Source organism: Penicillium canescens (genome assembly GCF_028828765.1).
Source record: "Penicillium canescens strain IBT 15451 chromosome Unknown utg000007l_segment0_segment0, whole genome shotgun sequence".
NCBI classification, from domain to species: domain Eukaryota; kingdom Fungi; phylum Ascomycota; class Eurotiomycetes; order Eurotiales; family Aspergillaceae; genus Penicillium; species Penicillium canescens.
The window spans coordinates 1,461,640-1,477,899 of record NW_026703969.1 but is presented as its reverse complement, the minus strand read 5'-3'; the positions used below and the strand labels follow the sequence as shown (position 1 = coordinate 1,477,899).

The window sequence follows — 16,260 nt, the reverse complement described above, 5'->3', positions numbered from 1 at the left end:
GAGGGAACAAATTGCAACTGTGTGCTCATTCTGGATTTGAACACGAGACCGATCTAAATATACCTACCCCTTAGGTACTTATTTTCCTTACTAGGGAGCGTCTTGCAATTTCATTACTAAGAGACGTATCGACACGGTACTATACGGAGCTTAATCTTAGAGTGCCTTACGGGGTGTGCCGCATCGCCGACCCCTAGCAAGTTTTCACTTTTCCCTGTCACACCCATATCTATTTTACGACCGAGTATAAGGGCCTAGCAGCAACTGTGCCCGCCCTAAATGAACAGTCTAGACAGTCTAAAAATTATTCCGCCATATCAAAATCTAGCGGTAGTCCAAGCCCCACGTTACGCAATCGTGAGGTACGATTTTCCAAAACGGAGCGAGCCGTAGAGCAACAATAGCTCCCTCCGCAGGGAGAAAAGTCCTTGGTGGAGTATGGTATACGGTCATTGAAGAATGGTGAATCCCCCACTTTCAAATTCTTACGTTCTCACGGTAAGAGTCTTACGGAACAAGCAGAAAGCAAGACAAAGACAACTAGGTGGGTCACCCGATACTTTCTCTTCGCAAGAAGCTTTCAAAAATAATGCCATTTTCCGCTATTAAAATTCAAATCTGGATAATTGTTCCGCTACGTTTTCTAAAAAGCGCTTTAGAAGGGTTAGAAACCAATCCCCCTCTCCCCCCTCTCACTCCCCAACGCTAGCCCTGATATATCTGACGCTGTAATTATATTTCACTGAGCATCACGCATCATTGGGTTAAAAGGCATGGTTTTCTAAGCACCGCCGATGCACTGAGGTCTTATAATCACCTAATAGTTTTGTCTTCTGTCTACTTATCGCCGGTAAAGATCGTTGCGCGTTAGGACACAACTTCCTAGTCTAATCGGCCTAAGAAGCGCAACAGAGCTCTTTGAATAGGTGATTTAATGCAATTTATTCTAGTTCTTTACTCTTAAGACGTAATTTTCGAAAATTCGACGCTACATAGGCCGATTCCTCTATTTCCACAGAGTCTTTAACAAATAGGACTTCGAGAGATTAAAGGTGAGGAGTGAATACCTAGGAATTGATACAATTCGACTCAATAATGCTCCTAATGCGAAATAAAATACAATTACAGCGCCAGGCCTAGTCAGGGCTAGTGGTCTTTTTGTTAAAAGCTGGGGTCCTTTTAATGTGACTCTCTAAAAATATATATCCGAATATACAACTGAAGCTTGACTCTATTTACGATGCTCGCTTTCTAATATATTACCGAGATGCCCTTGCATTGTTTCGATTGCAACAAGTTAGAATATGGCACCTATTCCCCCACCTACGTTCAGAGATTTACCATTTGGCAATAAGGGAAGACCAAAACTGAAGCTTTATATCCCATCTAAACCATCTAAACCGCCTGTACCTGTACAAGTTGTAAGTTGCTCCTGAGGTGATATATGTTCACTGTTAAGTGTCCGTAGCAGGGAACCGGACATCAACCCAGGATGGAAATTGGAAGTCAAGATTCACTAAGATAAACAACGGATGTGTGCGTTCATTTTGCGGTTTGCTGGAATAGTGGCAACGCTGGAGGCTTGCTAGTGTATATGTGATGGCTTGATCTGTGTGAATATGTGGTTTTCCTGATTTACTTCTATATTAAACCACACCTTCATTTAACAATGCGAAAAGAGATAGTCTATGTCGGTGCTTCCCCTCAATTGAGGAGAATTGGAGATTTATTTGATTGGAGCGTGGAGGCTGGATGCTAAAATGTCAGAATAGTTTGGTTTGGCACAAAACAGTACGCTGGGATAATCAAGTGATAAGGCTGGTCGGTCGATAGTACGCCATGGAAAGGCTTTGTGGATACGCGAGCTGAATTCTAGAGCTACGGATTGTGGTAGTGCAAAGTACAGGTCTGGTTATACGTGACACGGGAAGTTAACCCGTTTAAAAGAAACAGCAACAGCAGGGCCTTCGGTAAACGGAGTGAATGTACGCTTGCCGCACAAAATGAATTATTCAAAGAAAACCTTTAGTCAATCCCGGAATGTTCCTTTTTGTATGCTGGCTAAATTAATGCTTGCGCCGGCTGACTTTCTCACTCTGATCCACAAATATATATTCCGGATCGTCGGTTCTCCATCCAGTAGCCTACTAACAAACAGTCTGCGTGCTTCTACGCTCAGATACTGATTAAGTTTATCGTTCCTACCACATTGTTTGATTTCTTCAGGGGGAAAGGAAGTTGGTAGAAGGTCGTGAGTCACAAGTCAAACTGGCACTGTATATATAATGCTTCGGGCATCTGGTGAGAAGGATAGGTTTCTATTGTGTTAAATCATTCGCTCGTTTCACCTTCAATAGTGGATGTTCTGCATTGCTTTCCAAAATACTGACATAGTACTCACACACTCTATTATTTGGCGCGTAGTGCAGATCAGAGTGTACTTTTTCTGCGCTTCCGTTTGAGTATCGTATTGTGACTTATTCTCTGGTTCGGCTGAGAGCCAATTTACAATGAATGGCTGGATCAGGCATACAATATGTTCACCGTAGGTAGCCCCTGACAGGGCTAGGCTGCTGGTACTTTGGACTAGACTTCGATATGGCAAGACTTCAGATGATACACCTGCCTCCTCAATCTCCTCAATCTCGGTAGGACGTATTGGTTCACTACATACAATTCTTTTAGAATCGCCAGCCATCTCATCGGTTGCTTTACGCTCTTCCCCTTGAAAGTGGCCCATGCTACTGGCGTTACAGAGAAAACAATTTGGTCAACCGATAGTCTTCAACAGGAAACGCTGATCTTATACGCTCGGGAAATTGTATCAGAAATGTCCTATTTCAAGTCCATCTATAAATAGTACTACATATTAACGGTGACGCTTAGTATAGTCCTATCCTTCGCATTTTATTGGGAACCAAAATTTCCCACGAGACTAGACTGCGGATGAACAGTGCTCCAAAACACGGATGTAATTGAGTATGACGCGTACGGTACGTCGCGTAAAATCCTCTTCCGAACACGATCTGCAACAAACATTACCAGTTACCTTTGGAGATACAAGGGAGGCATATTCCTATATGTTATTCTATTGTCACTGTTGCTTTCCATGGAATAGTAACTAATCCTAGTAGAATCTGATTTTGAGAAAAGATTTTGTGCCCAACGTGCTTAGACAGCGGAATGTAGGGACTTTGGTTTCAGGATACGGTTGCGGTGTAGGGCTTCAATCTCGTCACGGTCAAGCTTGTTGTCTATATTTGAGGCTAAATGCTAAATTTCTGTCAAAGTGGCAGGCCTCTGTAAATAAACACCCCAAAACACTACGTACCGAGGATGCTAGACAGGAAAGAATCAATAAATGATATTGGGCGCAAGGCCCTAGCGGTCGAGCTAATAATCTATATGCGTGCGCCAAACCGACAGCACGACTTGAGTTTGATATATCACCATAATGTCAAATTTGTAGAGCTCTGCATCTCAGACTACGTTTGAATATAGAGTGGCGCCCGACATCGCCTTCCATGTCGGGATCGCGAGATAATCTCTCAAAACATAGAACGAAGACGACAGAATTATGTAGAGCATATCGTCGTCAGAGTCCCCGGCTCTTCCAAGCTGGAATTCATCTCAATCAAGATTCTGGCTATCTCTCGGTAATACGCTGATTTCGACTCGATAGAACGAAGAATTTTCGTGTATACGGAATACGGGTATTCACGGATGCAGAATTGATGCACAGTTGTAGGTTCTTTTCGAGAATCCCAACAGGCTTGTTCTCTTTTAGATACTCAAGATAGTGCTCGAGATTGGATTTTGCATACGGAGCAATCAGCGGAAGCAGGTTAGGGTGGTTTTCGAATAGGTGTTCATTTTCTGGAACTTGCTCGTCGACAAACTCAAGGCACCTATTTTCGGGGGCAAAAGAACCGAGCGCAACGTGCCTAAATGTTTCTATTTCCAATGTAGCACATCTAACATATGCTTCTAATCCGTTCCTCTTGCTGCGTTCAAGTAGGGATAGTGCATTCTTTGGACAACCAAGGCTGATTACCTCCCGAAATAGGTCTCTAAAGCAAAGACTTCCGAGCCCCTTAATATATTCAGTGTAACGCAGCAGGTAACGCTTAAAGGCAACTGTACTCAGAGCTAGCGTGATTAATGGTAGGTATTCCCAAATCTCTTCGTGTTCTGGGGATTCCATGAGACCGTCTACAAGTGTATACAGCACATCCATATGGCTTGTGTCAAATGCCAGCGTCACAGCAGTACGGCCTTGACAGTCGGCTTACTCCACATCCGCCTTGTTACAAATAAAGAACTCGAGTCCTTCCAAATCGGATGGCTGTGGTTCGTCTAGGAAATACACATAGCGCATAAGCGGTGTCCAGCCGTCACCTCGTTGAGAGTTGATGTCAGCGCCCTTGTTCAGGAAGCGCTGCATTGCCTTTCCGTTGTGACTGACTGCTGCAATATGCATTGGGTACGACCCATCAGCGCTACATGGCCCCATTCCTAAGCACCGGGCTTTGAGCAGACATTTGAGAGCCTCATCTTCGGCTATCGCGAGCGGGCTGCTTCCATAAACCATTGCCCATTTGCATCGCAACCTTGCTTGGTTAGGAAGCGAATAAGCTCGAGGTCGTTAATTGATGACGCATATGCAAGTGGTGTGAGACGCCAGAATATAGAAGACTCTGTAGGCGCTAGTGATGGAGGCCAGTTACTCTCTCCGTCGAGACCGTCCCTGAAAAGTTTAAAAAACCTCTAATTGCCCGCTAGCAAGTGCAAAGCTAATTGCATTCTGACGTTTAACAGTAGGATACTTTGTAAGTACCTTGTTCACAATCTCTGATTGACCGTTTTCTGCCGCATAGCAAAGGACAGTTTCTGTGTTTTTGCTCCAATATCCACGCAATGGGCTTTGAAGCCATCTGATTCCACCTCTCCGTCCGGAACCAACGCGGAATCCTTCCAGAGCAATCTTTTCTTCTATCGCGTACTTTTGTTGCTCGCCTCCTATGTCGACGAGGAATAGAAGGGTAGCAATTTTGTCCGCTTTCAATACACCATGGTCTTGAAAAGCCTTTATAACATGTATCCCCTGATCTCTAGCTAGAGTTAAAATATTGTATTGCAGATCATTCCATTTGTTCTAGTGCGGAAGAAACTCCTCGAGGAGATTTGTTTTTCTTTGTTTCGATAACCTTTCGCAGAGCCGCTCTGAACAAATATCGAGCAAAACGAAGTAGTGCCCCATGTTTTATTGACTGCCAGTAATTCAGAACACGTTGTGCCTCTCCTATTTCTATAGAGGCAATGACTCGTTAGACCACAGACCATATTTCATCGAACATGTATGTGTACCCGGAGCAGGCATCCGCTGCTAGTAGACCATCGAATTTGACAGCTTCAGTACTCGACGCCATGAATGGTTTTTGTTTTCTTTCTTCCGTGCGGGAAACAGTATTTTATCCAGTGGGAGTGGAACTCATTTTTAGCTGATCTGTCATTATAGTCAAAGCCCGCCGACCGAATAGGCCCAAAACGGATTGTTTTACCTTAGGCCAAATCCTAATGTGGAACAAAAATCTTGAACATAGGTGCATAGTAGAAAGTAAATAATATTCAGGTTTTGCCATCATATCAGTACTCATTCTGATCCCTAATTGTGAAGGTCTCAAGTTTTCTATACAGTCGGCACTTCGTAGCCACTATGACAGTATTTGCCGAATAGTACCAGCTTACTGCGCCATTTAGACCACGTGACTTTGGAGGAGAACAGGTTGTAGTTAATGTAGCGGAGAAATGCAATCTCGATACTGTGAATCTGGTGCTTGGGGATGCCAGACACTTCCGACCATGCCCCATTGCTGTAGGGCACGTCATCAAGAACTACCGGTACATCAGCATCTTCAACACCAGTGGGGATTTGCGTGCAGGTCGACAGGCTGCCTAGTGTGGTACTAGTAAAACTCACATTTATTGCCAAGCATCAACGCAACGGTCATCAACATGAATTCGCTTCCCCTCTTACCCCCGATCCTCGAGTTAGACCTCTTGAGTCTGTAAATAAGCTCCAAGGCTAGGAAAACGACGTTTACGCTAACTTGTGTGGCCGACAAAATGGTGACCACCCATTCCTGAAACCAAGGACTAGGGATCGGCTTACCAATCCGGCAACGCACAGGACGTTGACCATCCTCGATGGCTTGCAACGTTGAGGTCTCTTCAAACCAGAGCAGGCAGGCGACCTACTTTATTAGTTCAATTTGGCTTTACCAACATGGATTCGGAACTCTTACTCGAGCTACAAACTCGGGGAGTGGCTCCCTCTCTTTCTCACCTTTGGCCACAGAAGGGGAGTACTGGCATTCTAATTCTTTGTCGATCGACTTTTGTTTAACACTTTTGCGATTTTGCACTCTTTTAGTGGCTGTCGTTGGCGACACAGACTTGTGGTGGTGTCGTTTTCGGCGGACAGCAGGCATCTTTTTTTGGCTTCCGAGCTATGATGGTGCTAGGTGTTATAGCCTTAGGATTATTGCTAGAAGATATAGAACTACTCCGACCAGTCTCGAAGCTGGGGAATCTGGTGGCTTTTCTTGAGTCGGAGGCCTGGCAGCACCATAGAGACCACGTAGGGAATGGGAAATAAAGGAGAGGAAGGGAGAGAGCGATGGAGATAGTGTTTTATAGCATTTCTTTCCGAGAAGTATCAAAGCGAATAAACCTATTTCCATAATTTCGGGTATGAATGACTTTCTCCCTTCAAAATTGGGGCCACTACTGAAGACGGAAAATGGTAGACCTATGTTGACTTCCCTTCTCTAGATTCGATGGTTGTCGTGCGGAAGGCTACTGTAAGCCTTAACATCAACTGCTTAATTGGAATTATTGCTTAGGAAGTCGGCTGGCGTTATCCTCATGTGAACTTGTTGCTAGGAAATAAGGAGAACCGACGAGAACAGGATTCTATAATTAAACCCCTGTCCCTTCCTGCCCCACATGGTCATGCTGGTCGTGAGAATTCTAGTATTTTCGCATTCTTTCGGTATGAGGGTATACCTTCGATCCCCGATTTCTGTTTCCTTCGGTAATTATTTCTCGGTTACAGCCGTTCCAATAGTTTGATATTCCTTTCAGCAAATCACCTAGGTTGTCAAGCAAACCAGACTAATCATGCAGCTCCTCCTCAGTGCGTCTTCAGGAAGTGGACCACTACATGGAAATACATGGTGCAGACTCCCATCATGCCATCCCATTTCAATGGATATATAGTTGCTGTAGCCTGCATCTATTTCGCGAAGTTGATTTCCCAACTAGACTAACATACGAATCCGCACTCAGCCTAGTGGGTTATGTATGGTTTAGAATCCAACTCGCGAGGGGTTAGGGTAAACCTACAACTACTATGCTCTACGCAATGCCAGTTTCAATTCGGCAAGTCCATTCTGTTCGTAAGTGTATTAGCTAATTTCCGTAATGATGTCTTATTCATAGACAATCAGGCAGTGTTCGCCTTCTCTTTCAGACCTCTTTTCTCGTAGCTCGTAATATAAGAGCTCCCTCTTAGATAGATGGATCCATGATCCTTAGAGATCCTTCTTCCTCTCTCTATCACATATGCGTACATGTGTGAGGCCAAGCTGTTTATCCGGGCACCGATCATCAAATACCGACCAATCGCTTCCCATCCATTGCTGATGAGCTCCCCAGCTCCCTCGACTTCGACGCTGTCACAATCCAGGCACGCAATCTCATTTTTAGGACGCCCTGTTCATCGACTCAGACAATCGTACAGTTTTTGTATCGTGTGAAAAGTCTATATAAACTGTGGAGTACCCGAATGTCATCGTCTGCCAAAGTCTACCGAGCGAAGAATCGTACTCTGCCAAGATTATGTTGTCACATTTCACGTGGTCGCGGTAGGCGGAAGTTGGACCAACGTGCCCGCTGGATCAAAATTACTTAGTAGGGCCTGACACAAAAACCCGGTACTTGATGCTTAACTCAAATAAGCCCACACCTCTGGAGTAGCTGAAACAATGGCAAGAATATCATGTGCAATCCAGTTACAGAAGATCTAGACAGCGGAACTTTGAGATATAAACATATATTGACAGCGCTTTCAAAACTTGGCAGCTGCGACTTCTAATTTGGGCTCTACTATAATGGAGCTGAGGAAAGCAGTACCGAAGTAGCCTTGCTCATCAGCTATTACCGCCGCAGGTAGAGATAAAGCAGTTCACTACAATCTAACTATAGACGCTGAGCTTGACAATCATTTCTGCAATAGGGCATCATGTGATTCAAGTTTAACACCCTCTATACAAACATGGAAGGCGGCCGGTCCTACTGCGCAAGCCAGTACATGTATAACCCATTATACCCACCAATGGAAAATCCGGATCCCCCTAGAATCCGATCCCTGAAATATGCTGGCACCAAAGGGGACCGGTGACTGCGTCAGATGAGGTCTCCTACCTAGTATCTTGACCCAAGACGACGAGATAGTAAAGAAGGTGGTGCACATTACCGGACAAAGAAACTAAGAGTCTAACACACGCATGTACAGGTGCATGGCGAGCTTGAATCCAAGGGAGCTATGGTAATCGAACTGCTTGTGCTCGCTGGAGTTATCGCTGGGGGAGATCCTACTGAGGACGTGCTTGACCCGGAAGTGGCCAATACTTCAGATGACGCTACTGTAGGGGTGGCTGTAATAGAATCCATCGTGGCGCACGAGTCTACTTGGCATACCGGCTCGGAGACAGTCCCTGGGGTTGAAGACTGAGTCGTAGGAAGATCAGCCATGCTCACCGAATCAACTTGTGAGCTCGTTTGACTAGCCATAGAGGTCGCTGTTTGCAAGGTTGGTTAGCACCAGCTTGGGAGTTAAGGAGAACACGTGATGTAAAGACGTACTTGAAGAAGAGGCCGGCTCGATGGATGAATTGCCAGATTCTGTAGCACAGTAGGCACTTATAGCGTTTTGGTTAGAGGGAGATTCCAAATCCCTTCGAGACGATAGGCTAGGATTTTGAATATTAATAGGGTATGGGGAGTCATTTAGACTTAGCACGCGAGGTCCAGATGGTAGATCCCAGCTATACGTAACCCTAATAGTAAGCCGTTGATTTGAAGCGCAACGAGGAACCTCCACATCACCGAGGTCAACACGATCGAAATTTGTGGAGGCCTGGAGGGTGGCGTTATAGACACCGGGATCTAGCGGAGGTTCTAGGTTGAATTCGAGAGAGCCATCAGATCCGGACGGAATCGTGTCACTCTGCTCCGCGGTAGGACTCGCGTATGCAATACTAGCCAGACTGCCAAGGCTGACAAGGCTTCCCCAGGCCACATGTCTATAGTACCGCATAATAGTGATTTGCTGAGTACGATATATGGTTCAGATACCCAAGGATTGGGAAGGCAGTGCTATAAAACTTGCAGGTCATTCGGCGCGTCCGGGTTTAGAACGTCCTATTTATAGCATACTGCAGATCAAAACTGGTTCGTTGGAAACTGGTCGGTCACAGGGAGGATCGAAATCAATTTCACCGTTTACTCACAAAGGTTCTTTTCGAACTCTCCTTTGAAACAAGCTATACTATTGCGGGTACTCTGTCCCCGAATCCTTTCTTGTCCAGTACAGCCGTAAATAACGGCCTAAAATAGATTGTGTATTAGTCAAGTAAGGTCTAGGCGTTCTAGGACTTTGACCCAGCAAACAAAGGATGCCTGCTGGTTTGGAGACGTGGCTAGACTTTTTGTTATGGACTAATGTGTTTCGAAATAGGGTTCGACAAAGAATCTGTGTAACGTACTAATTTCGATCCGTCCCGTATGGGCTTAGTATGCGAATCTTATGCCCAAAGCCGCTCGATCGTGCAAAACCAGGACTGCTGCTATGAGCATTCTAAAGTACATAGGGAAGAGTAGAAAATAGCTCTCATATGGACGCTATTTAATATTGAATCCTACAATGCCAAGGAATCTTACGCCAAACCATCAAAATAATTCCTATGGAACGATTGAGCTTCATCCCGTGGCTGCGGGCCTTCGACCATGAGCCGGATAGTGAATGCATTGATATATACGGCCCTTTTGACCGAGTCCACGCTCCACAGTCAAGGCGCCAATGTCAACCTCGCGTGCTGACCATCTCCGGGTCTGCTCTAAAGGGTGACTTTAACGGTATGAACACGTGTATGGTGAATCACTTAGGCCATTCAACAGTCTGTAATTACGTCAAGTTTGGTTCACAGTCGGCTCTTGCTGGGAATCCTTCGCTTAAAAGACACATCCCGCTTGAAATCGTACCCGCAAAGGATGTAATCCGGCACCTGTGTCTTTCCTTTAGCGATAGTCTCTGTATATATAGCTTGAATATCGAGGAAGCGGCGCGCGAGCTCATGCTATGGATCATAGGGCAGCTAGAGTCCCCACTGGAAGAATGGCCTCCGGTGATATTCCTGGTGCAGACTTTACCCCCAGAGGCCTGTGCGGAACAGGACCTGAAGGACCACTGCAGTCGTCTGATAGACGAGATAGACGAAGATAGGCTGCCACCGGGGTGTTTGGATAAGGCGTTCAAAAATTGTGCCGTTTTCCGACACGACTGCACGGAGTCCAGCATAAGTGACGTCGTGGAAGGGTGCTTACAGGCGAGCGCTGAATGGCTACAGCAAGGATGGGACAGGCGAAAGAGGCTTCAGAATCTTTGGACACTCACTATATATGTCGAGATGACAGAATTATTTTGCTCAATGAGCACACAACGCTTACCACCCTTGCTGGACTTGGTCGTCAAGCTTCGAGAGCAGTCCTGGCCTGGTACTCAGATGCACTCGCTCTGTTCGCTCCCGGAATGGTTTTCGTATGTCAATGAGGAAAGAACCCCCAAAGATTTTTGGCCCCTGTATTGGCGGGGTTATTTCTCCGGGATTCTGAGAGTCTATCACATAGTAAGTCGGGCGAATTCGTTCAGGTTGCCGGGTTAACATTCTCTCTACGCGATTAGGCTTTTCAGGACGGGACCTCTTTCACAGTGTGTATGCCCCTCTATGCAGGGAGGCGCTTGCAACGGCCACAGAATCATCGCCGGTATCTAAGATCTCGATGAGCGAGCTGACAAACTTAGTAGTGTGGCACATGGAGCACTGGTCATCTTGGAGCGAGTTGGCCGTGAACTCTATGATGAAATCCGTTCCCTTTACGGGTGTATGCGGATTATGCCTTTGGCATCACCCATCCCTTATTATCTTTCAGTGCGGCCATAGAATCTGCGAAAGGGATGCATGGGCGTGCTCGGTTCGAGACCTTCCGTTCAACACACTCTCTCACATTGAGCATTGTCCCGTGTGCCTGGCGCCGTCAGGGATGAGAGTGCGCTTTCGTCCACTTCAATGTGGCTTTCGAATCGTGACAATCGACGGTGGAGGCGTATACGGAATCAGCCCGCTGGTGATGTGGAAGTACGTACTGCTAGGGCTGCCGTTCGGCTTACGGCTATCTGATTATGTCGACCTGAAAGTGGCGACCAGTAGCGGTTCGTACTACCCTTTTCTGCCCCGTGTGTATATTAAGATTGACGTAATCCTAGGTTCGATCGTTGGAGCGGGGCTAGTAATTCAGGAGATGGAGCCTGATGAGTGTATTGACATGTTTACTAATACGGCAGGCAAGGTATTCCAAGATAATGCCGCCTGCACATTCCTGTTTTCCGTTACTTTCTATCGAAAGATCCTTCGCCAGTGGCTATATGGCGCTAAATATAGTAGAGATTGCCTTTTAAGTGCTCTGCAAGGCATTTTTGGATGTGAACAACTACTAAAGGCCGCCGCCGACCCTAAGTCTGTGAACAATGTTCGACTGGCATTTACCATGACCAACTTGATGACCGAGTTGTACCTGCGTCGCAACTACGACGATGTTACTGTGGGCGCTCATGGTGATGCTATTTACAACGACGACGGAAATATCAAGCTCGTGGACGCGTGAGTCTTCGTCTGGTGTACTAGAAAACGGCTTCCATACTAACGCAGACCGTAGGTTGGGCGATGCCTGTGCGGCACCGACTTTGTTCGAGCCGAACAATGATCGTCAAGACGGTGCATTTGCGGCAAACAACCCAAGCGGGGTCGCCTTGGCCGAGCTCAATCGTTTATCCTTGAGCTCTCGAAGAATGCTGGACTTCTCGATCAGCTTTGGAACTGGTCGATTCGTTCAAGAGGACCTACAGCCCTCCCCTAACTGCTTCTCGTGGTTATGTCCGCAGTGGATCCCTCGACTAGGGCGGAGTGTGCTTGAAAGTTTCTCTGCGAGCCGAAACTACCAGCGGCTACAAGAGCAACTAACCGTCCAAGAAAGATCCAAACATCATCGACTCGATCCTTTATTCGTGGGGCGCCCAATTCCGTTGGATGCTGGAAAGGCAGTCGAAGAGATTAAACACCTAACAGAGGAATTCATAAAACACGGACTAGACGACCAAGTGGTTCAGGATGTACGGTTGGCTCTAGTCGCGACAGGCTTTTACGCAGTTGCTAGATCATCCCCGACGTTCGATGGACTGACGGGTGTATACTCTCTGAATATCGCCATCGTTTCTCGTTGGAATGACGATGCGAAAGCATCTTTCAAACTTCGAAACTATCTCAGATATGCACGGTTCTTTGTGCAGGGTAGGTCTTTTCCTTTCTCCGACCCACTGATGGTAACAGTCACTGCGAGGACACTCGACACAATCATGGACGCTCAGCTCCAGCCGAGCAATAGTAAACCTCACAATATCAGTGGGTTCCCTATCTCCATTGCTGAGTTTATCTTTCTCCAAAGTACGATCCCGCTACGCGACAGAAAGCAGACTCGGAAACGTAAACTTTCATGCGAACTATCATGCCGTGGGTTCAAGCGACGGAAATTAAACTCCTCCATAATCCCACCATCTCTAGAAATATATCTACCGCAGCCTCTTGCTTCCATCGGCTCAAACGTCACGTGCCCATATAATTCCCCTACCGCCTTTGCTACCGCCTTTACTCATTACCCTTATAGTATGAATCCTATTTGGGCCCATTTCTTTAAAAGAATTATCCAATTCTTATTATTTAGACGTTTCCTTACTTACTATAGGCTATCTATTATTTAATGCAGCTGTGGTGTATTTAGTAAGGAAACTAATCCTTTTTCTATTCTTATTATATTCTTATTATTATTCTTATTATTATTCTTATTATTATTCTTATTATTATTCTTATTATTACTCTTATTATTACTCTTTTAAGTCTAGTTTATTTTTGAATATTTTTGAGACAAATATTTACCCTTATTAATTGTCCATTTTATGTCTCCACTCCTATGGGGTTTTATATGCAAGCTTCGCCGTAAAGTCCTGAAGGTTGTGAATATGAAGTACTGCTTGTAGTGGATTAAGATATTGGGCACACGGACCCAAATTGTGGTGCCTAAGCGACATATGCTATTGCAGTGAAACGCTCAGGTATACCTAGGTACATAGAGATTATCAAAATAAAGAAACTCATGAGTCATGACGAGCTTAAATGAATGTGAAAAGCGGGGACGAATGTCAAGGCCATATTCCTCAACATTCTAATCGTTCCGGCCATCGAGTGCTACATTATCCCTAGGATCTATAGTTAGACCTGATACTTCTAACAGGTCATATTTGGCTTCGGCAGCGATACTACGCATTTTCGTATATAATATACCACATGAAAGCGTAGGACTAATTTTTGAAATCTCCAAAACAGTGTAGCAAAGCGAAAGAATGAAAGTTTGTCGCCTCATCGCCTTTATCTATGCCTTAAGGCACGCCCTTGGCGACACGGCCAAGTCTTCGTCCAATGCCCAGGTTGTCATGTATTGGGGACAGACAGCAGGCCAGAAGAGTCTACAAAGTTATTGCGCGGATGGGGCAGGTGTTGACATTATCCTCCTTGCATTTTTGAATACGTTTAGCCAGAATATGGATACACCATCGGGAAACATCGGCTCATCATGCCAAATTACTTCAGGAAATGCACAAGGCTGTGAAGAGGTAGCTGCTGATATTGACTATTGTCGGTCGAAGGGCGTCAAAGTGATTTTGTCGCTCGGTGGTGCATTAGGGGTTTACGGACTAAGTTCACGAGAGGAAGCAGAAACTATCGGTCAGAATCTATGGGATGCATTTGGAGGGGTAAAGCAAAGCCGCATTCCTCGCCCCTTTGGCGAGACTTTTGTAGATGGATGGGATTTCGATATTGAACTTTACGAGGGGACCGAATATTATCGCTACCTCATTGCCAAGCTACGCTCCAATTTCGCAACCGATCCATGCCATACATACTACATCACAGGTGCCCCTCAATGCCCTATACCCGAGCCCTACATGCAGAAGATGATTACCAGCGCCGAATTTGACTATTTGTGGGTCCAGTTCTACAACAACCCTAGCTGCTCCGTTAACACTCAGATCAACTATGATGAATGGGTCGCAAACATTGTCAACACGCCTTCTGCCAATGCCAAGGTCTTCATCGGCGTCCCGGCCTCGCCCTTGGCAGCTACAGGCACCGAATCTGGCTCGCGATATTATCTTGATCCAAATGCGCTAGCCACACTGGTACGGCAGCACGCGACCAATCCAGCATTCGGGGGGTTATGGCCTGGTCGGCTGGGTATTCCGACAGTAACATTCAGAATAGTTGCACTTACGTTCAGAATATTCGCAGGATAATTAGTTCCGGGAGCCCTTGTTAAGTCTGCTACCTCGCCAACTGAACAGGAGTCCGTGCCCGAAGAAAATTTATTTTCAACCTCATTGCCTCTACTTGTACCCAGATTCCACCAACTAAATAACTATTTTGTCGTATCTCATTTTAATCTGGCACACGGGTTACCTAGCATGATCGTGATAGAAGAGAATGTAATGCCATTCGGAAACAAACCAGAATACAAGAACCCAGTAGCAAAATTTAGTAACAATATTAAGCACAATTCTGTAAAATAAGAGTTAAGCGCACATAAATTATGTTGGTTGGCAATCCATCGGATATTTTGATCAAATATGCTCAGGCGCTTTTCAACGAGGCACAGCAGATACAGACTTCGACGAAAAAGATATATTTACCCTTAGTTAAAGTAAAAACTCTTGACTTGGGCGTGAAACCCACCTAGGCCAGGATAGTCGCAGACTAACCTGTTTTTAAATCGTTAATGCCGTGTTTAACGGCCGGAAGAGTTCCGCTGGCGAGCTCTATTATTGATGAGATAGCTAGCCGGTTCGAACACGCATAGCCTACTAGGTTTGTGGTTGAAGGTGACTTAGGTCGGTGTCAGAAGAATGCAGAGAGAATCACTTTTGATGAAAAACAAGAGGATCATACCGGCGGAATCTTCTCTCTATTATTTTCTGACAAGCGGAAAGTACGTGACCTGCAGCGCTCTCGATGAGATTTGTAACGAACGGCGGCAGCTTTCCCTTCTCTTCTTGACCAAAGTGCGGTGTGTTACTAGGCAAGCGCTGATATTTTGCACGACATTCCCTACATTCCCTAATGAGTCTATGAGAGACTACTTTCGGGCGGTGACGCCACGTATCATAGAGCCTTCTGTGCGGTGGACGGTTCCGCGCGATCGGATATTTATACAGCCGACTGGACCTTCGCTTCTGAATAACCATTGCTGGAAACGTTGCTCCCGGTTCACCTTGCTGGAATATATATATATTTCTAGAGACTTTGGTTACGTGACGAAAATGTGCCCGTTGCCTAATTTAGAAAAATGATAAGCGCAACTGAAAACTTCAAGGAATAATAAAATTGGGACCCATTTAGAAGGTAGCACAAGCTTGAAATAGATCTGCTGGAAGTGGACCGACCGGCATGGAAGTTGCGAACTGAAGGCAGATGTCGGAGTTGTGGATCTATGTAATTAGATAACATGACTTAGTCATCCTGTATGTTAGTCAGCACACGGTATTTTGCGTGTGCTTGGAAGATAGAAAATGATCAGACAGTTACACCTGAGCGACGAGGGCCATTGGTCGAGGAGAATACGTCTGGTTACGTGATCAGAGAGTTATGAGCCCGGCTTATCTCTGATATCGACTGTTGAAAGGATTTGAAGCTATTCAGACGTGTTTGGATCGTTTGAGTAGTTCCTCTGAGCATCGACAAGGCACGCATACGCTACGTCGAAACCACCTCCGAGATCACAATATACGACCACACGTGTCCGATAAACCATGGA

General features: G+C 45.7%; 5 protein-coding genes across 5 annotated transcripts; 2 read left to right on the top strand and 3 right to left on the bottom strand.

Moving 5' to 3' along the window:
• Positions 1–4,288: 4,288 nt before the first annotated feature.
• N7446_010781 (uncharacterized protein) lies at positions 4,289–4,480 on the bottom strand (the record flags this gene model as incomplete). The annotated part of the gene is made up of 1 exon (XM_058519524.1): positions 4,289–4,480. One exon carries the CDS (start codon positions 4,478–4,480, stop codon positions 4,289–4,291), a length of 192 nt encoding a protein of 63 aa, XP_058368362.1.
• A 1,209-nt stretch (positions 4,481–5,689) lies between these two features.
• N7446_010780 (cyclin family protein) lies at positions 5,690–6,491 on the bottom strand (the record flags this gene model as incomplete). Its single annotated transcript, XM_058519523.1, has 3 exons — positions 5,690–5,955; positions 5,981–6,254; positions 6,306–6,491. The coding sequence occupies 3 exons, from the start codon at positions 6,489–6,491 to the stop codon at positions 5,690–5,692; spliced, it is 726 nt and encodes a 241-aa protein (XP_058368361.1).
• A 2,060-nt stretch (positions 6,492–8,551) lies between these two features.
• Positions 8,552–9,461, bottom strand: N7446_010779 (uncharacterized protein; the record flags this gene model as incomplete). The annotated part of the gene is made up of 4 exons (XM_058519522.1): positions 8,552–8,671; positions 8,764–8,864; positions 8,929–9,368; positions 9,421–9,461. 4 exons carry the CDS (start codon positions 9,459–9,461, stop codon positions 8,552–8,554), a joined length of 702 nt encoding a protein of 233 aa, XP_058368360.1.
• A 1,924-nt stretch (positions 9,462–11,385) lies between these two features.
• Positions 11,386–12,885, top strand: N7446_010778 (uncharacterized protein; the record flags this gene model as incomplete). The annotated part of the gene is made up of 5 exons (XM_058519521.1): positions 11,386–11,554; positions 11,609–12,002; positions 12,058–12,689; positions 12,729–12,800; positions 12,872–12,885. The coding sequence occupies 5 exons, from the start codon at positions 11,386–11,388 to the stop codon at positions 12,883–12,885; spliced, it is 1,281 nt and encodes a 426-aa protein (XP_058368359.1).
• A 910-nt stretch (positions 12,886–13,795) lies between these two features.
• Positions 13,796–14,746, top strand: N7446_010777 (glycoside hydrolase family 18 protein; the record flags this gene model as incomplete). Its single annotated transcript, XM_058519520.1, has 1 exon — positions 13,796–14,746. The coding sequence occupies one exon, from the start codon at positions 13,796–13,798 to the stop codon at positions 14,744–14,746; it is 951 nt and encodes a 316-aa protein (XP_058368358.1).
• Positions 14,747–16,260: the final 1,514 nt, after the last annotated feature.